At 38.6% G+C, this 19,706-nt stretch overlaps 4 protein-coding genes, 1 non-coding gene and 2 pseudogenes across 5 annotated transcripts; 2 read left to right on the top strand and 5 right to left on the bottom strand.

Annotated features, from left to right (window-relative positions):
• The first annotated feature begins 10 nt into the window (after window positions 1-10).
• Window positions 11-1,943, top strand: LOC110759957 (pentatricopeptide repeat-containing protein At5g66520 pseudogene; annotated as a pseudogene).
• Window positions 1,944-2,252: 309 nt separating this feature from the next.
• LOC110759876 (beta-glucuronosyltransferase GlcAT14B) lies at window positions 2,253-5,273 on the bottom strand. Its single transcript, XM_021962013.2, has 4 exons — window positions 4,428-5,273; window positions 3,805-3,880; window positions 3,560-3,675; window positions 2,253-3,043 (listed from the first exon to the last, which is right to left on the bottom strand). The coding sequence occupies exons 1-4, from the start codon at window positions 4,975-4,977 to the stop codon at window positions 2,526-2,528; spliced, it is 1,260 nt and encodes a 419-aa protein (XP_021817705.1). The 5' UTR covers window positions 4,978-5,273; the 3' UTR covers window positions 2,253-2,525.
• A 2,411-nt stretch (window positions 5,274-7,684) lies between these two features.
• On the top strand, window positions 7,685-9,318 carry LOC110759877 (putative sugar phosphate/phosphate translocator At4g32390). The gene has a single exon (XM_021962014.2). The coding sequence runs from the start codon at window positions 7,823-7,825 to the stop codon at window positions 8,858-8,860; it is 1,038 nt and encodes a 345-aa protein (XP_021817706.1). The 5' UTR covers window positions 7,685-7,822; the 3' UTR covers window positions 8,861-9,318.
• A 1,106-nt stretch (window positions 9,319-10,424) lies between these two features.
• On the bottom strand, window positions 10,425-10,942 carry LOC110759907 (protein NRT1/ PTR FAMILY 6.2 pseudogene; annotated as a pseudogene).
• A 1,675-nt stretch (window positions 10,943-12,617) lies between these two features.
• Window positions 12,618-15,853, bottom strand: LOC110759969 (protein NRT1/ PTR FAMILY 6.2-like). The gene is made up of 6 exons (XM_021962119.2): window positions 15,642-15,853; window positions 15,410-15,512; window positions 14,798-15,015; window positions 14,036-14,586; window positions 13,510-13,859; window positions 12,618-13,337 (listed from the first exon to the last, which is right to left on the bottom strand). Exons 1-6 carry the CDS (start codon window positions 15,642-15,644, stop codon window positions 12,793-12,795), a joined length of 1,770 nt encoding a protein of 589 aa, XP_021817811.2. The 5' UTR covers window positions 15,645-15,853; the 3' UTR covers window positions 12,618-12,792.
• Window positions 15,854-17,184: 1,331 nt separating this feature from the next.
• Window positions 17,185-17,266, bottom strand: TRNAS-AGA (transfer RNA serine (anticodon AGA)). Its single transcript has one exon. It is a non-coding gene; the product is annotated as a tRNA-Ser (tRNA).
• Window positions 17,267-17,773: 507 nt separating this feature from the next.
• LOC110759961 (fasciclin-like arabinogalactan protein 9) lies at window positions 17,774-18,777 on the bottom strand. The gene has a single exon (XM_021962108.2). The coding sequence runs from the start codon at window positions 18,694-18,696 to the stop codon at window positions 17,950-17,952; it is 747 nt and encodes a 248-aa protein (XP_021817800.1). The 5' UTR covers window positions 18,697-18,777; the 3' UTR covers window positions 17,774-17,949.
• Window positions 18,778-19,706: the final 929 nt, after the last annotated feature.

Here is a 19,706-nt window from a genome sequence, read left to right as displayed (position 1 = left end):
GAGTCACATTTGGCTTCAATTTGATGTTATATAAAAAACCATAACCAACTTATAAGAGCAAACAAGGCTAGGTCCAGGAAAGGTCCATTTGGGTTGACTCGGCTGCAACTGATAAGTGCTTTGACTTTATAAAGTCGTTAAATCAGACGGCTTTAATAATTTTTATCAAGCTATCTCATTCCTCCTCTTGAGGCAAAATACCCCAAAGATATATCCCGCCCATTTCAGATGATTCAGAAAACCGTTAAAAGCAACGACCTTGTTTCCCTCTCACAAAAATGCAAAACCCTAAACCAACTCAAGCAAATCTACGCCCACCTCCTCACATGTCGTCTACCGGAAAACCCCTACGCAATTGCACCGCTCCTCTCGGCCGCCGCAACCTCGAAAGATGCTTCCTTGTTTTGCTACGCTTGCTCAATCTTCAAGCATCATCATCACCGCAACACCTTCATGTACAACACCATGATCAGAGGATATGTTCTTCAATCGCATACGCCAATTCCCGCCATTTTGTGTTATTTAGACATGCTGAATTATGGGTTTGTTCCTAATAACTATACTTTTCCGCCATTGATCAAAGCGTGTACAATTCTCATCCCGAATTCTAAGCTGAGTGGTCGCTTAGTTCATGCCCATGTTTTTAAATTTGGGTACCGGGACGACCCTTTTGTTCTTAGCTCGCTGATCGAGTTTTACTCTGTTATCCACGACATGGAAACTGCAAAGTTGGTGTTCGATAAAAGTCCGAAAAGGGATGTGGTGGTGTGGACGGCAATGATTGACGGGTATGGAAAGGCGGGGGACGTTGAAAATGCTAGAGCTTTGTTTGATGAAATGCCTGAGAGGAATGCTATATCATGGAGTGCAATGATGGCTGCGTATTCTCGGGTGAGCCACTTCAGGGAGGTGCTATCTTTATTTAGGCAATTGCAAGAAGTAGGCACAAAGCCTAATGAGTCAGTTCTTGTTAGTGTTCTCACTGCCTCTGCTCATCTTGGTGCGGTCACGCAAGGCTTGTGGGTCCACTCATATGCTAAAAGGTACAATCTTGAATCAAATACGATATTGGCCACTGCACTGGTTGATATGTACTCAAAATGCGGATATGTGGAAGCAGCTTTGTGGGTTTTTGAGGGCATTTCTAATAAGGATGCTAGAGCGTGGAATGCTATGATTGCTGGGGTTGCAATGAATGGTGATGCAAGGAAATCACTTGAACTCTTTAATAAAATGGTTGAATATGGTGGCGTTCAACCCACAGAGACCACATTTGTTGCTGTTCTCACGGCTTGTACGCATGCAAAAATGGTTGACAAGGGCCTTGAGTTGTTTGATCAAATGGGTAACCTTTACGGGGTTAAACCTGGGCTTGAGCACTACGGATGTGTTGTTGACCTTTTGGCAAGAGCAGGCTTGGTGGAGGAAGCTGAGAAGTTTACAGAGGTCAAGATGGGAGGACTACGAAGAGGGGATGTCAATGTGTGGGGAGCATTACTGGCTGCATGCAGAGTTCATGGGAATGTTGAAGTTGGGGACAGAATTTGGAAAAAGCTCGCTGAGATGGGAGTAGCTGACTGTGGCATTCGTGTTCTTTCATATAATATGTACAAGGCTGCTGGCATGGAATTGGAGGCAAACAGAGTCAGAAATATGATATCGGAAGCGGGAATGAAGAAGAAACCTGGTTCCAGTGTGATAGAGTTAAATGGAGTGGCTGAAGAATTCCTTATTGGTAATATTTGTCATCCACAAGCAGAAGAAATAGTTAATATGCTCGACTCTCTTTGTAAAATGGTGAATTCGGGGGGTTGACTAACAACCTCTCTTAATGTATTTTTTGTTTTTTCATATTTTAATGCCAACATGCCATTTTTTACCTCAAAATACTGTTTAAGTCGAATAATGCAACAGAAAGATGAATGATTCTTTCAATTTATTTACAGCAAGTCTATAACAAATTAGTCTTGTATATTTACAGGTTAATTTGTACTAAGTATATAACAGACAACCTGTAAGGCTGTAATTGTTGGAATATTTTTCTCTTAAAGAGCGAAAAAAGCATTTCTTTATAATTATATCAGTAAACTATGGCAATGAGCAGGGCTAGCTAGTCATCTTCTCCCCTGGCTTGAATGCTAACTGCAGCTGCGTATGTGCTGTTGAAAGACTATAAACTGTTTGAATCTAAATTTTTAATTTTTATGTTTATATTATTTTCTCTTTATGATAACCTGCAGAAACTTGGCATATAAGCATGATTCAACATCACTTATCATTATGTAAATAAAATAATACATTAAAATACACCTTCAGCTTTTGAAGAATATGGTGTTGAATTTTACCAGATATGGTAATGCATATATATATGATGGTAGCTAGTAACTTCTCTTCCCCACTAAGTTCCTATAGCCTACTATATGGCCTATTGGCCATTATTTATATAAACTAAGATCAATAATCGGCATTGCTTACTTGGTATAACTTCTAAAATTAGCAAAGTAGTTTATCTGGACTCTCAGGAGTCAGGTGCATTGCTTTGCATGAAAATCCTCTGCAGATATCAAACCAGTGATGAGACGTTTTAGCCTTTCAGCACCTGGACCCGGCCTAAGAGTGGTGATGTTTTTTAAATTGTAATCTGGAACAGTTACATTTGCATTTCCTTGAGTACTGAACCATCCGCCTGGTACAAATCCATTGGCATTGCAGCCTAAAAGCTCAGAGTCGATCTTGTCAAGAGCTGACACATTCCTGCCAAACTTCCTGGCGAAGGGAGCATTGCTGTCTACCATCCGCTGGAAGTCATCAATGATGAGGAAATGTGGATGTTGTTTTGGTGGGTTGTCCCATGATATGAAGTGGAGATCATGGTTCACAGTAGTGTTCCGAAACTCCTCAGCATTGCAGATGACAGTGTGGAAATACCCTTCTGGTGAAGAAAGAAAGTTGGCATAATACATAAGCACTATCCTTGGGAGGTTGTCCCAACCCCATAAAATATACTCTATAAAAGGGCGGGAGAGCATCATCCAAGCAGAACCTGAGGAAATTATTGCGCAGAATCCAGAATCAGGTAATAGTTAAATGTACAGAGGGACTTTAAAGTTGAATAAATCAATTCAAATTCTTCCTATAGTAATGAGTCAATGACAGATGACAAGAAAATTAAGGTATTGTGTGCATAAACACAAAGGCAAAAGGAAAATGAAACTACACCCTCATGTAACTTATGTTACAGAACAGTATAAGCAGTGCACTTTCTAATTTGAAAGCCATTTATGAGATATAACACGCCAACCAGATGTATGCTACAAATAATTTAAACTTCTCTTATATGCAGATAATTGTTTCAATAATAGCAATATCATAAAACTTTCTAGGGTATTGGCCTTAAACCATCGTTTGTTAAAACATTGGGTTTATCTAGTTATTCACAAATTTGAAAGATATTTTGGCATTCTATCCTGTAAAAGATCAATAATCATAAAGTAGGTGAAGGAAACAACAGGTAGACAGATCAAATCAAAATGAGAGCACTGGAAGCAGACATTTTCACCTGTAAACAACTTATATGCAGTTGGCACGCTCCTTTTCTCTGAAACCCAGAATACATCTGATTTTTGCAGGCTATACAGCCCTGGATCTATTATAACGGGTTTTGCCCTCTGATTCCTGTGGGGTTCATGGAATTCAAACCTTTAAGGAGCAGTCATATATAACTTTGCAGATTTAGTGTGTCCTACTTGTAAACTTAATCAAAACAAAAAATTACTACAAAAGGAGGAAAGATGAGCCACATACTCCTTCCAGCCAATGTCACTGGTATGCTCAATAAAATTAAGATTTCTTGGAATGGATGACAAGACATGAAGCAGATCTGTGGTACAGGAAAGACAGACATATAAACTAAGGCGTTAGGATATGACAGGGGCAGAAATGGGCAATCAAATGAAATCAGCATAGAAACTAACAAATTGCACCAATGCCAGAGATCACAGATAAAACTGCAAAGAGTAAAGCCCCACTTCCCTCATCTTCTTTGTATTATAAAACAAGAGCAATATATGAACGCCAGTACAGCTAGCAATGAGCAAAAGTAGTTATATTGTACTTACCAAAAATAAGCTTGGGAAACCAAGAAATCCAATGCATAAATGCAGAACAAAATCACAAAATCCGATGCATAAATGCGAGACAACTTAGTCAAAACAGTCAATGCAAACCCATAATAAGCAAAATCCAGTTCCTACCCACATTAAAGAAAAAGAACAGGAGAAAAAAAAATTCATAAATTACCCATTCTACACATTAGACAGGTCCTTCAAAGAACCAATTCCAAGCTAATTATAAAAAATCACCCAAAGCAGAGACTAACAGTCAAAGAATCAAATCACATTTTGCTATTAAAAGGCCGTTAAATTTACCATCTTGGGTCACTAAAGGATAATCGGAAGCACTCAAATTGATAAACCAATCCCAATCTCCACCTTCCTTGAACAAAATCGCCGCAGCGTGAAGTGTATTGGTAACCATAGTAGGGCCTCTGTAAGTTACCAAATTGGCCCTCACAACCGCTCTAACATTACCCAATTTGGTAAACAGCGGCTCATTCTTGACAAACTTGGCCAAGTCCATCCTCTCCTCAGCCGAAGCCTCGAGGTCCAAATGCACTGCATATTGATTCCTGGGATGGTACAGAGCCTTCAAGGTCCTCTTCAAGCTCTCGCCGTCGCCCATTGAGCCAGAGATCAAGTAAGCCAGTCTTGGTACTGGGTCTTTGGAGGTAGCTGAAACCTTTAACTTGGACTCCACAAAATGCGGGAGCTCATTCTTCACACGGGTCTTGTACAATCTTGAAGAAGATGAGCTAGAAGAAGTGAAAACAGTGATAAATATGAGCAGAGTAGATAACAACAAAGAAAGCACCAATGGTAAAAACCACTTCTTTTTCTTCTGTGGCTTGTTGGTCTCCATACCGACAAAAACAGAAGAACAAAAACCAAAACTAGGCTAGCTAGCAAGAAGAAAAATGAAATCCTTTCTTCTGCTTCTAAACAAAACGATAAATTTATCAAGTGTGGGTTTTTTTTTCTGGGTTGGGCGGCGCAGGATATGGGCAAGTGCGCCTGGGGGATCTGTGCCGATAGATGGTGTTGGTTGCACAATCTGGTTGGTGGGGTTCACGGAATGAATGAACCTATTTGGTATGCATTCTCTTTCTTTTTTTTCTTTTCTTTTTCTGTGGTTTAGTGGGTAAATGTGATTATGATTTATACGAGAATGTGATTTATTTAGTTGCTAAACAGTAAAGCATGAGATTCTTCTGGGAATGTGATTGCATACTGTTGGGAGAGAGAAGTTACTGTTGAGAGGGACTGTGTGCGTGCAGTAGTAGAAAACTCTTTTTTTTTTTGTTGGAGAGTGACTTTTTAGCAGTGCAGTGAGGTTGTGGTGTGACTCATCTTTCTATTAAAGAAGAATCAAACACGCGGTTGTCAATCAATGGCCATTGGCCAGAGAGAGAGCTAATTAGCTGGAAAAAATAATTCTCTGGGCCCTATGCGTTAAAGGTTAAAGACACTCACTGCACTCCTTGTGCTCAGAAAAAGTAGTGAAATTGAGCAGTCATGACACTTTGTTTCACTCCACATGATTCGCAATTAGCCTTTTTAGAATTCCCCCTTCTGGTTTAAAACAAATTTGATTGTATTAACCTACCTGTATAAATGTGTCTTGTGTAATTTCTCAACATTTTGTTTTGCATTTGCAATCGTATCCCATTTTGGATTTTGTTTGTTTTGATGTGAAATGCCACAGGCGTTGTTATTAAATTGGAGAGTGGCTGCCACAAAAAACAATAGGTTATTTGGAGGGAGAAAAACTTCTATATTAGGAGATATCCCGATCAATCATGTTATGTTATTTATAATGATTATAGAACGTAGTTGGTCGGAATAGCAAAACAGTGATATTCTTATAATATACAAGTTCTTTTTTATGGGAGGAGCCTTGCAATCTTTGGCCATTAAGAAATAAGGAGTTGATTTCCCCACTCTCATTTTCTCCACTTATACCCCTTTTTACTTTTTAATACTTTTTAATCAATTTTGTTTTTTCTCTTTCCTATTCTATCATTATCTTACGTTAATTTCTTTTTTACTTCACTTTTATATTATTTCTTTATCTTTATACTTAATTTTCCAACTTACACTCCATTTTCAGTATTAAAGGGAAAAAAAACTTAATTTCTTACTCGATTAAAGGAAATTTTTTATACTGAAAATGGAATGCAAGTTGGAAAATTAAGTATAAAGAAAAAGAACTAATATAAAAGTGAAGTAAAAAGAAATTAATGTAAGGTAAGGGAAGAATCGGAAAGAGAAAAAACAAAATTGATTAAAAAGCAAAATGAAGTGTAAATGGAGAAAAGGAAAGTGGGGAAATTATATCCTAAGAAATATTGGGCTAATTTTCTTTCTTAAGAATCAAGAATCTGGAAAAACTTTTGATCCAGCTGCAGTTCGGCTCACGAAACCCAAGGCCCATTTGATGTCAATTGAATCAGACCAAACAAACAAATGGCAACGAATCCAAAAGTTGGGGTGGGGGGACGAACCGTTGAAGGGGGTGAAAGGATGTCAACTTTTCTGCTGATGGAGTCAATGGCAGAATGCACCTTCAAGTCAGGTGACAGCAGCGTGAAAAAAGAACCCTTCAACGCACGCAAGAGAAGTGTCAACGACTCACCCTCCTGGGTCTTCGCCCTTGATTGCGAGGCAATTCAGCCTTTTCTTTGTTCAATTTCTAAGTTTCTTTGATCAAATTTTTTTTTCTAAGTTTCAAGTTTCAACCCAAAAAAGTCTCAGTCAACAATCTAACACAAACACAACTAGTATAAACCAACCCTGCTTGGTTCATATCTCTGATATTAATAAAGATCTCTAATTTGGTTTCCCAATTACTCAATGAAATATATACGTAAAGTTGTAACTTGACTAACTAGCCTCTCAACATGTGCCTTTTTTTTTTCTTTTTCTTTTCATCTTTTCATCTTTACATCATAAACTTGTAATTCAAGTAATTAAAATTAATTACTTATAAATGTATCCGAAGTTTTGTGTTTAATTCTCCTCTTTCTCAATATCTTTTATATAATTTTTTTTAAAATTTTATTTTAAATTTAATATTTGCAATTAGGGATATTGAAGAGCAACACAATTTCTAGAGTCTATAGACACATTGATTACTTCAAAACTACTAACCCAAGTCGACACGTAGTAAAATATAGATTAAAATAATATCGTTAATACCGACATTTTGGAATTATATCGTTAATACCGACAAGATGATATTTAAATAATATTTGGGGGTTATTTTGGTAGGTGTTGAAATGCATTACTTATTTTTGTTTGATAATGTTGAAATACGTTACATTATATTTAGATTTGATTACTAACTGAAAATAGAAATAAATATAAAGACGAATAAGAAATGGAAGCAAATACGAGTACTTGGACCAACGCCAAAAAAAAAATATATATATTTGGAAGTTTAAATCACATAATCAAAACTCCAGGAAAAAAAAAATGAAAATGGAAGTGAAGTTAGAATCAAACTCTCGTCACAAAGCCCATATCGTATCAAAGCCCAAATTCTAACTCCTCCTCTCTTTTCCGTTCCACAGTTGAGAAGAGATATTGGGATTTGAGAAGTCTCCTCCTCCTTACAAACCAAAACCCCTTATTTAAATCCCAGGGTCAGTGGGAGTCTCAGGGTTAGGGTTTCAGATCCAATCAAGTACCAAATTTCTCTGTGAAAAATGGGACTTTCAGAAGGGGTGGTGAAGAAGGTGCTCCTCTCCTACACCTACGTCGCCATATGGATCTTCCTCAGCTTCACCGTGATTGTTTACAACAAGTACATCCTCGATCACAAGATGTACAATTGGCCCTTCCCAATTTCGCTCACCATGATCCATATGGGCTTCTGCTCATCCCTAGCTTACCTCCTCGTCCGCGTCTTCAAGCTCGTCGAGCCTGTCTCCATGTCACGTGACCTCTACCTCAAGTCTGTCGTGCCCATCGGAGCCCTGTACGCCCTCTCGCTGTGGTTCTCAAACTCCGCCTACATATTCCTCTCCGTCTCCTTCATCCAAATGCTCAAAGCCCTGATGCCCGTTGCGGTTTATTCAATTGGGGTTGTGTTCAAGAAGGACCCTTTCAAAAGTGACACTATGCTCAACATGGTTTCGATCTCTGTTGGTGTCGCCATCGCCGCTTATGGAGAAGCCAAATTCAATACTTGGGGAGTGGCGTTGCAGCTTTTAGCTGTGGCTTTTGAGGCCACGAGGTTGGTTCTTATTCAGATTCTGCTTAATGCTAAGGGTATTAGTTTGAACCCCATTACTTCACTTTACTATGTTGCGCCATGTTGCTTTGTGTTCTTGTGCGTACCCTGGGTTATTGTTGAGTTGCCAGTGTTGAGGGAGAGCTCCAGTTTTCATTTCGATTTCGTCATTTTTGGGACGAATTCGGTGTGTGCCTTTGCTCTGAATCTTGCTGTGTTTCTGTTGGTGGGAAAGACCTCTGCTTTGACTATGAATGTTGCTGGGGTTGTCAAAGATTGGCTTTTGATTGCGTTTTCATGGTCCGTGATTAAGGATACGGTGACACCCGTGAATTTGATCGGATATCTGATCGCTTTCCTCGGGGTTGCCTATTACAATCATGCCAAATTGCAGGCACTTAAGGCCCTAGAGGCGCAGAGGAAGTCTCAGCAGGATAATCTGGAGGCCGGGAGGTTATTGGAGGAGAGAGATGGAGAAGGGACTGGAAAGAAGAATGAAACCCAGGATTGATTTGCTAATGGGTAACTTCAACATTGTATCTGATAAAAAGGAAATATCCGATAAAGAAAGAAATAGAGAATTACATTGAAGAAAATCGAGAAAGAGCAACGGGAAGCCCCATGTATCAATTGGGTTGTTGATTGTTTAGACTTGAGCATCTATTGTTCTGGTTATGTGGTGTTAGATGATTATGTGTTACTCACTCTTTGTTCTTAGTCATTTTTTGTTCTATATCTAATAGTTCAATTTAGCAGTGGTCATCCTTACCGTGCATTGTGACAATTTATCTTTGAGAGCAGGAAATTATAAATGTTTTGAGACTCATAATTAGTTTACAAAGAGAGCTTGAAGTCATTGAGCATATTTATTCATATGCTTACTGTATTATGTACTCTTTATCTATATCGACTCGGTTCCTTCTTGTATTTTGCTTATAATATTTACATGTCGTCACTGTTCTTTTTCTATACGTAATGTCACTATATGATTATTTTTAGTATGTTTTGAGCTGGAAAGAAGTCTAGTAAATTTGGGTTGAGTTAACACCAATTTTATAGCTGTTGGTCCAGCATTTCTTGCATCTTCCTTTTGGTTGATCCTCATATAAATTCAGGCACTTGATAACAGATGGTTTTACTAAATTCATCAAAATGGATTTAGGGTTTCTTCTCATGTTGTTGCTATCAGCTGGTGGTTTTCTTCCAGGACATTAAATGCTACATACTGCTTGTTTGATCCAAAAAAATGTAAAAAAGTGATCTGGAACTTTTGTGTAAAGTCTACTAATCATTTTCTTTAAGCGAAAGCTGTCTGATCTGGCAAACAGTTTTGATGCTTTGAGACGGTTTAGATGAAGAATTTAACTGATGCATTACTGTCAGTTACACGCTGTACTTTGAACTACTTTGGATTGAGAACTGATGCATAAGGCCATTTACTTTGAATTTTTGTATTGGGAGTCTTTTAGTCAGGACTCAGTCTTTTGGCAAGTTTGGTCTTTTTGCATTAGCAGCTGAAGTGAGAAACACCCTCCTTTTCCTACGTTACTGCAAAAAAAAATTGACAATTTGTCTCCTTTTGATGCCACGCTGCATTTGAGCTTTGAAAGAAAGACGACTGTTAAAAATGTTGGCGAGGGATTTGCTTCTCCTCCCCCAAATCACGGAGGAATTAGATGAGAATGATGGCGCTCATGTTTTTTGACTGAATGAAAAGCGCATAAGCTTTCTGGTAATTAAAATGTCAAGGGGAAATTATACTGTGACAGGAACAAATTACAGATTGGACAGAAATATAAAACAGAACATCAATTCCTTTGTGATCAATGACAAAGAAAGGGATGAAATCGCATTCTCAATGGCCATTCAAACTTAACGACAGGCAAACCAGAGGAAGATCTTTGCACGGCCAATTTTCAAACCTGTCTTGTGAAGAACCACCTCCAACATTAGGAAATAGGCATGTATGATGAGATACAGCTTTCTTTGAGGTATCTTTTGCTTTAAAAAATGTGGTGCATTTTGGGAACAAAAAAAAAGCCACATGCACTGATATCTGCTCAACAGGGGAAGCATTAGCAGCAGAAGTAGGTGTCAAGCCTGCCATTGTTTATACTGCTCGCAAGCCATCCATCTTTGCCTCCTGTCACCTTATTCACAATCGATACCAAGAGGCTGCTAAAGAAGAAACCAAAGGACAATGAGCTGACGAAGAGGCCTGTGCTCATAGTTTTCATTCCTTTAGGCGATTCGGTTATGAAGAAATTGAGCTGGCCATTGTATACAAAAGCATTAGCAGAACCCACCAGAATGAACTGTGGGAGCAAGAAGAAAACACTAATATGCAGAGGATTTGATCCACCATTGGCTTTAGCCACTGCTAACCTCTTCCTCTCACATAGTGCTGCTGCTCCCATCCCAACAGTTGATAGCACAAGCCCAATTGCCATTCTCTGTAGATGGGTGAAACCTATTGCATGCAGATGGAGATGGATAAATTCATACTGAGTCTTTTACACACTTAACTTTGCCAAAATTAGTAATCAGTTTGTTGTGGAGTATTCATATATGTACCTCTGGTTGGCCGTTCCATTTCTTCCAGAGAGGTATGATGACACGGTCATTGAAAGCCAGAGTGATCATAGATTCATAATGGTGGGAAGGCAGCGGGGATTTGAAAGCTTCCGATGGTGGATGCTTGTTGTACTGAATGAGAAGGTCATCATCTGTGCATAACAAGTCCAAAATATGATGGTTGTGGCCCATATGGGAAGTAGTCTTATCTTCATTTTCACCTCCTCCACCTTTGTAACTGGTCTCTAAGCTTCCAAGACAGCCTCGATGGCATTTCTGTCCTCAAAATCTCCATCAGGTTCACTGCTATTCCCATAGTTTAAAGCCTTTCACATAATTCAACTCCTGCAAAATAATAATAATAATTAGTTGAATGCAATAATTAAGAACTGGCTTGACTTTAAAGTAAGAAACTTTATAGGTGGTGACAGAACAATTGTTCCATGCATTTGTGCTGAATGTGCTAATTATGGAATATTTTTGGCTACCATGTGTCCCTCATTCATGCAGTAAGCATCTGTTAAACCCCCAAAACACATCTCTGTGCACCTTAATTTGTATGAACCTTCTATTTGTTCATAGATGAAAATAAGAACACTACACACGCACCCATTATAAGCGCGGTGGTAAGCCAACCAACAGTTTTGGAGTTGTCAGCAGGGTGCCCTTTGTAGTCAACATCATTTGCGAGACTGCAACAATGGAACTCATTTTCCCTTCCTGAAGAAAACTTGGCCCCCAAGATATGAGTTTGAGAGTGGTTGCTGCTTGCTATGATAAAGATGGAGATTAGGCAGCTTCTTGGATTTGATGAGGCTATGAAATGAAATGCTTGCTATTTGATGATTGTCAAGATTACAAACCGTGTATTTATATAAATTGAACAAAGGCTTTAAACAACAAACAGCTTAGTAACTGAAGAAAGTTGAGATTCCACCCCAAAACCAATTGGCAATGGGGGAGTAGCCCAACTCCTTATAAACCCTTGCTAGGTTTCTCAACTTTTCAATGTGGGACAGACACTCTCAACAGTAACAACATGTAGTCTTTAACTGCTTTAACTACTTGTACAGAACAGGCCAAAACATAAGAAAACTACTTGTACAGATTAAAAACAACAGTTGCAAATGCTTGATTGATTCCATCTCATGTACAACTCCATCCTACTTTTGGAAAGAAAGTGAGAGAGAGGAAGACAAATGTGAAGGACAAACCCAATCCAAGCCAAACACTTAGCTTATCTGATGTAATTATCTCTTGTTTAAATCTCTTCCTCTTATCTTGATAGAGCTATATCTCTATCTAGTCTCTTTCTACTGATTTCAAGTGTTGATCAGTACAAAGAGACTAGATAGAGATATAAGAGGAAGAGATTTACAAGGAATAAACGTGGACAATATATGTTGGAATATTATTTCAAAATAACTTATTAAAAGAATCTTTGATTTTTCCATAGTATTCTATAATCACTCCTGCAGTAGGCAACCAAAATAGTATGGGAATGAGCCAAATATGCAGAATTAACTGCTAATGGTATATTTGTCCAAATTCGTTCATATCTGAACTGTGTAATATATATTAATCTACAAACAGTTATATTTTTATTTTCACCGGTACTTTTATCATGTTCCTAATATAGGCAGTTAATATGAGATTATTATGCTAATTCAAGTTGAAACTTTCATCATTGCATTATTAAAATTGCCACATGTTATTTTTATGTGGGCTTGTAGCAGTGGCTTTCATGTCATTTTGATGCATGTGTATATACATTTACACTTGTAGTATACGACACACTTGAAATAATCACACCCTCATTTCTATTAAGATTCTCAAAGCAAACATAAATTAATGAACACCACCGATTAGCTAGCACCTATCCTCAGCAGAGGAACCATTAGCTTTATCAGTAGTAGAAGTCATCTGCAAAGCAGGTGGATACTGTTCGTGTGTCTTGTACCACCTTGCACAAACAAGATAAACTACAAAATTGATTACGCTTAGAACGGTCAAAAGTCCATAGAAACAATCAAGCCTCCCATAATTTATATTGTCTGTAAGCCATCCTTGCCCATCTTTGCTTCCTGTCACCGCCTTCACAATTGAAACCAAGAAGCTACTAATAAAGAAACCAAGGGATAAAGTGCTGAGGAAGAGGCCTGTGCTCATAGTTTTCATTCCTTTGGGTGACTTGGTTATGAAGAAATCGAGCTGGCCGGTGTATATGAAAGCTTCACCAGAACCCACCAGGAAGAACTGTGGGATCAATAAGAACACACTGATAGGGAGAGTTTTAGTGGTGCCTCCCATTGCTCTAGCCACTGACAACCTCTTCCTCTCGGATAATGCTGCCACTGCCATTCCAATTGTTGATAGGACAAGGCCAATTGCCATCCTCTGTAGATTGGTGAAACCTATCGCAAAGAAAAAATGTTTTCAAGAACTGCAGTGTAATTTATTCTTGTATGCACTTGCATTCAAGATTGTTATGTAAAGTAACAATCAAGGGTAAGAAAATCATCATATTATTATCATAAAACTAAGATTGCCATTAGTATTTTTTTCTTAGTAGAAATAATCATATACCTGGTTGGCCATTCCATTTCTTCCAAAGCGGCATGATGAGACGGTCATAGAAAGCCAGAGTGATCATTATGGCTAGCACAAAGAAGACTGTAAGAGAGCCGGCTGGGATTTGAAATTTTCCGATTGACCTCTGCATGGTGGATGCTTGTTCTACAGAGAAGGTGATCATCTGTGCGTAGGCAGTCCAAAACATGATGGTTGTGGCCCATATTGGAACTAGTCTTACCATCATTTTCACCTCCTCCACCCTTGTAACTGACCGTAGCTTCCAAGGGTTTGGGGAACTGGAACCTGCAGCATTTCTCTCCTCAAAATCTCCTTGTGCCAGAATAGCAGCCTTGTCCAAGAAACTATCCAAAAATTGAACCACATGACATGAAATGCAAGATATCAGGCAATCGAAGATTTGTGGCAAAAAGAAAAGAACAAAGAAAAAAGAATAGTCCATGTTATCTTGCAGAGCAAGCCTGCTCAGTAACCAATAACCCCACTTCATCATTTCCCATAAAATAAATACCGAACTTACCGGAACTGATCAGTGTGATCAATTCTTGAAGCCTCATGAGAATTCTCATGCAATGAGTTTGCATCAACTGGAGTGGTCATCTTTCTCTTCCTTATAGCAGCCACAATAACCTGCAAAATTTGAACTATGGGACTTCCCGAGCTTTTCTTGTATCTGTATCTTCTAGTCCCAGCCAAAAATAGTAAGATGGCTATAAACATTGAAATGGAACATATTCCATAGGCCAAGCTCCGATCCACCTCATCTTGTATGTAGACAAGGATTGTGACTGCCACCAAAGTTCCTGTGCTAATGAAGAGGAAAAACCTATTGAAGAAATAGGCCATCTGGGCTTTCTCTTTGTCATCTTTCTCGTCAAATTGGTCAGTTCCAAATCCTGAAACACTTGATTTCAGCCCACCAATCCCTAGTCCAATTGTGTATAAAGCCAGGTAAAAAATTCCCATTTGGAACCCGTTGGCTTGCTTGCAGTTGTTGCTGGCAGCAGTAGCGTGACAAAGAGGCGGCCGTAGCTGTGGCAGTTTTACTGCTATTGCTAATGCAACCATTCCCTGCATCAGAATTATTTGATTAAGATTAGATCACAGTTAATTATTATGGAGCACAAGAAGAAGGCAATGGTTAGAACATATCACCAAGAAACTTAAGAGAAACATATATAGTATACCGTGATCATGGTGGATTAAAAAACCTTTTCATTCGAAAAAAAAAGATGCATGTGCATGCACCAATAATAAAATGCACATAGTCTAAAAAACAAACCAGTGTTTGTATTGAAGCAAAGATTGCAATAGTGTTGTATCTGCCAAGAAAGGAATCGGCCAGGAAGCCTCCAAGCAAACAGAGGAGAAAGGATGTTCCCACAAAATCTGTGACGATATTGGCTGAAGTTGAACTTGGCAAATGCATTGTTCCAACAAGGTATGTCACCAAGTTAACTCCGATTCCCATGGTTGAAAGCCTTTCGCATATTTCAATACCTACACAAAAATAATGAATTTTTTTAATTAGGTGCCATATAGTTGAAATAAGCAAAAGGGTTATTTGAGTAATTGGCAAGAGAATTGTTTTCATGCATTTGTGCTGCCGAATGTGCTGATTATTATTTTGTCCAGAAATAGAATGTTTCCCTCATTGATTAAACATGTTACGTACAACCCCTAAAACCCATCTCTCACCCCCAGCCATCACCTTTGCATGAACCTCCTACTCGAACTCGATCACAGTTAAGCTGTACTAATTAACTGATCAAACAACCAACATCACTTCTGATCAAATATGATCACTGACTGATTCAAAGGGAATTAACTTTGAAGTTAACAAGCTATAATGATGGTGAAGAAATTCTTCAATCACGAAAGTAAGAGCGTATACTTAATATAAGCACGGCGGCCACCCAACCGCCAGTTCTGGACTTGTCAGCAGGGAATCCTTTGTAGTCCACAGCATCGGCAACAGTCCAACTCGTTTTCCCGTCCTGAGGAAAGCAGACATTAATGTGTTCAATTTGCATGTGTTTATATAAGAGCGGAAGAAGAAATATTTCAACTTGCATTAACAACCAGGATATCGAGTATACATCTCAGAAACGAAACTGAATACCAACCATTTTCTAAAGTTTCAATAGGGAAATGACCACGAAAATACTAATGCTGATAAAGAAAGCTGGGAAACTGAATTGAAGGTGTTCTTCTCACAACTTGGATTTGTCCAAGTCTTGGGAGCCACCCCTTCTATAGGCAGGCAGAGAGCCTAAGCTAAACCAATGTTACACACAAATTAAAGTGACCTCCCCACTACAAGTTCGAGAGTGATTGATGCATGTTATGATAAAGGTAGAGAAGAGATTAAGCTTATCCCATTTGATGGGTGGAAGATTCTAGGGCTCATTAAAATTGTGTTTTATTTAGATATATAAACTGGAAATTATTGTGAAAATAAATATAAAGGTGTGATGGTGATTGAGAAAGTATAAGAGAGAAAATTTTGGAATCTGGAACTTTGTCACACCCGTGGCGTTTTGCGTCTCATGATCTCTGATAAGTGACAGATGGATATGTTTTGGTTGTGAAGAAGATTGTGAACCACAGCAAAATATGCACCTACCGAGGCATTTGTAATTCTAAGTGCTTTTGCTGCCCCACAACCAAATCCTCCCCTCCATCTATATATTGTTTATTGTATTGTCTCTGTTAGGCATTTTATTGATTACAATATACAATGATGATTTTTTCTTCTTCTTTTCTGACATGAAAATTAAAAGGTTATCAAATTGTGGATGAAGAGTTTTTAGAAGATGTCTCAGTTTGACAAATATTATATACAATGCATATTCACACACAGCAGCACCACCAGGCACCATCAACAGACAGCACTGAGTTTGTGAATTTGATCAAATATACCCACCGGCCATTAGGGTAGCATCACATGAGGTATTTCAGATATATGAGAAACCCATAACCAGACAAACCATCTTGTGGTTCACAGGCCCAGTCCCCACACCTCACCCACCACCCTTCCACAACTCCTCCACTCCACTAATTAACTAACTATCTTTTGACCCTTGTAATGGATCCCCATTTTTTCCAATTATTATTCTCTTCCTAATAGTACCTTGATAGAGATTCTTATTTTGACAATTTTTAATATTATCAGTTTGCTGCAATGCCATCAAAAAGATCATCCAACTTAACTGTGGTGCCCAGATATGTTGTCAAATCTGATTTGCATTAATTAAATGCATGCCATCCAAAAGTCATGCATGATAGCAAAATAATGTCACTTTTAGGTGATTAAATTAGAGGTGTTGAGTGTATTGTGGGCTGCATTATAGAAAAGGGTGATATGGTGATGACTCAAATATCTTGTTTAATGGTGATTAGAAGTCATATAATGACCCATTACCTATATAATGTGACTGGTAACTGGTAAGATGAACATGACAGCAAAAAACAATGCCCTGTTTTCTGAATATTAATTGATGTATCTTGTTTGTTAATAGTCATGATCATATAGCAAGCCAGGTTCATTTTTTCTGCAATTTGTTTGAAAGCAGCGTGCATAAATGAGTGAAGAAGGGGAAGCAAAAAAGAGCAAAATGCAAGTCACAATCTCTCTCCTCTTCCAAATTCTAAAAGTAATATAAAAAACGTGGTCGGCAGGATTCGAACCTGCGCGGGCAAAGCCCACATGATTTCTAGTCATGCCCGATAACCACTCCGGCACGACCACTTGATGCTAATTACTCTACAACTTTTTATATATATTTCCTTTATTAAGTTGTAATGCCCAAAGTTAAAATTTGGACCCATCAAAGTTATTGGGCTAGATGCCCAGAAAATGAATTATATCATCGTCCATCAATCAATGTAGCTGTGAAATGAGGGACGCAATTTCATCAATCAATGTAGATTTTTAATTTCTCATATTATTGGATGTTACCAAGTTTGTACTCTTTTGTTTAATCAAAAGAAAAATAAAGAGAGAGAATATATTGAAGCTCAGATGCAAGAGTGGAAATAGAACATAGAAATTTAGAATTCAAGTTGCTTCAATTATTTATTTAGCCATGCATGTGATGTAGACCTAATTACCAGAACTCCAACATCTCCCCCCTTAATTAATTAATTTTGCAAGTGCATATTAAGAACATTAATGCATGTTTTGCAGAATTAATTCTTTTTCGTCACAGAGCTAAGAGAGGTCCTAAATTGCGTTAAAACCCAACAGTATTAGGGATTTATTAGGAATAACAATCAATCAAACAATTTGATTAAAAAATTTAAAACACAAGTACCAAAAACATAGAGAAATAGGGAGAGATAATAAGGAATACAAATTAAGAACGCGAATGTTTCGTGCGTAGGTCCATATCCCACAAACCCTAGCTGGGATATTATATATTGGGTGCTTAATTACGAGAAAATCCCTATGAAAAGCAAACCCATCATCCCAAACACTAATCCCATGAAACCCGCATTGCTCTTAATCGAACCAGCATCAGAATTATCAGGTGACGACGCAGCCTTTGTTGCCGTTTCGTTTGAGCTTCCTGATGAGGGGGTCTTAGCTGGAGGAGGAGCCGATGCAGGTGCCTTGGCGCCAAACAAGTCATTAGGCAACAGTACTTTGTCCACTTGGTAAACGGCCAATGGAAACTGTTGTCTAAGTGCATTGTTGATCGGAGTCTCCACCACCCCACTCGACACATTAACTTGGTTTCCCGACCCTGTGAAGTTGAGCCCATACGCGCCGCCGTCTTGGCCTGTGGCCTGAGTTCTAACGGGGTTTGACACCGTTAAAAGACTGGCTAGAGTGTAATATTTGGGCAGCACATGGTAGAGGACAAGGTCTACTTGTTGTTGGGTTGTGAGATTGTTGAGTGTGCCGGCTTTGAGGCTGGTGAAAGCGTTGTCTGTCGGGGCAAAGACGGTTAGGCCCTCGGTGGAGCTGTTGAGTTGGTTTGTAATTTGGGATGCTACTTGGGTTTGGATTAGGAGGCGGATGAAGGTGGTGTATTGGCCATTCTTGTCAAGGATGCCGGTGAAGTTGAGCGGGCCAGCGGGGCCCGGGGCGGGTGCGGTTTGGGCTTGGGTGTGGGAGGTGAAGAGGAGTAGGAAGGAGAAAGCTGCAGTGAAAGTTGGGAGACTGAGAGCTGCCATGGTGTTTTTGGATGGAGTGGTGTAGTAGTGTAGTGGGATGATGGGGGATTTTATGGTATGGGGTGAGTGAGAGAGAGAGAGAGAGAGAGCCTATGTTGGAATGAGCTGGCTTGGCTCTAAATGTAGACTAAAATAAATCATGACAACACATAAAAGAAGAAACTCTATTTGGGCACAAACGTGACAACGCTTCTTCATATAATTTTCTTTTCTTTTTTTGGCTTCTTCATATAATGTTCTTTTCTTTTTTTGGCTGCAAATATAGACCAAATAAATTAGCATATATATATCTATTGAATAAACAGCTCAACTGACAAATATTTGCTAGTCTGATTTGGATGTCATGCCATCCATGAGTAGTAGTACGTTTGACCTATCTACATATTAAAATCCTAAATACTCGTTCACCTAGTGTAAATTGAGGTGCATTTGTAAATGAAATTAATTATCTCATATTTGTGCTATTCTTTATTCAAACAACAGATCCTGAAAGAAAGAAAGAAAAAGTTAAACCCTTTAGAATTAGTAGTCCAAGTTAGACTAAGACAAAATTAAACTCGATTCAACCCATCAAGTAGTAGTATTACGTTTGTCTGCATATTCTTTTATTGATTAATCAAAAAGCAGAGACAGACAGAAGGTATAAGCATATATCCAGATGAGTGATCAGTTTGGGGGCAGCTTGGCTGGCATATAACATGGCATGTGGGATTCCCGTTTAACAGCTCCTCTATATAGTTTGGTTTCACCACCATACAACTACAGTCCAGCCTACCAACGGAGAAGAACTTGCATGTCATCACGGGATAATATTGTTTTATTATTCCTAATTAATCGCATTTTGTTATGTAAAACAGTTATCACAAGTAGCGGAATGTGATTAATAAAAAGGGTAACAAAACAGTGATATCCCCGTGATATACAAGTTTTCTTCCTACCAAAGAAGAATTGTTCACCTATGAGCAATGATGATGAAGAAGATAGAGAAAAAAATAATATAGTGCAACATT

The sequence above is a fragment of the Prunus avium genome, chromosome 7 (genome assembly GCF_965620075.1).
Source record: "Prunus avium chromosome 7, drPruAviu1.hap1.1, whole genome shotgun sequence".
NCBI classification, from domain to species: Eukaryota; Viridiplantae; Streptophyta; class Magnoliopsida; order Rosales; family Rosaceae; genus Prunus; species Prunus avium.
Note: the sequence above shows the minus strand (reverse complement) of the source record. Positions and strands in the feature narration are given on the sequence as shown.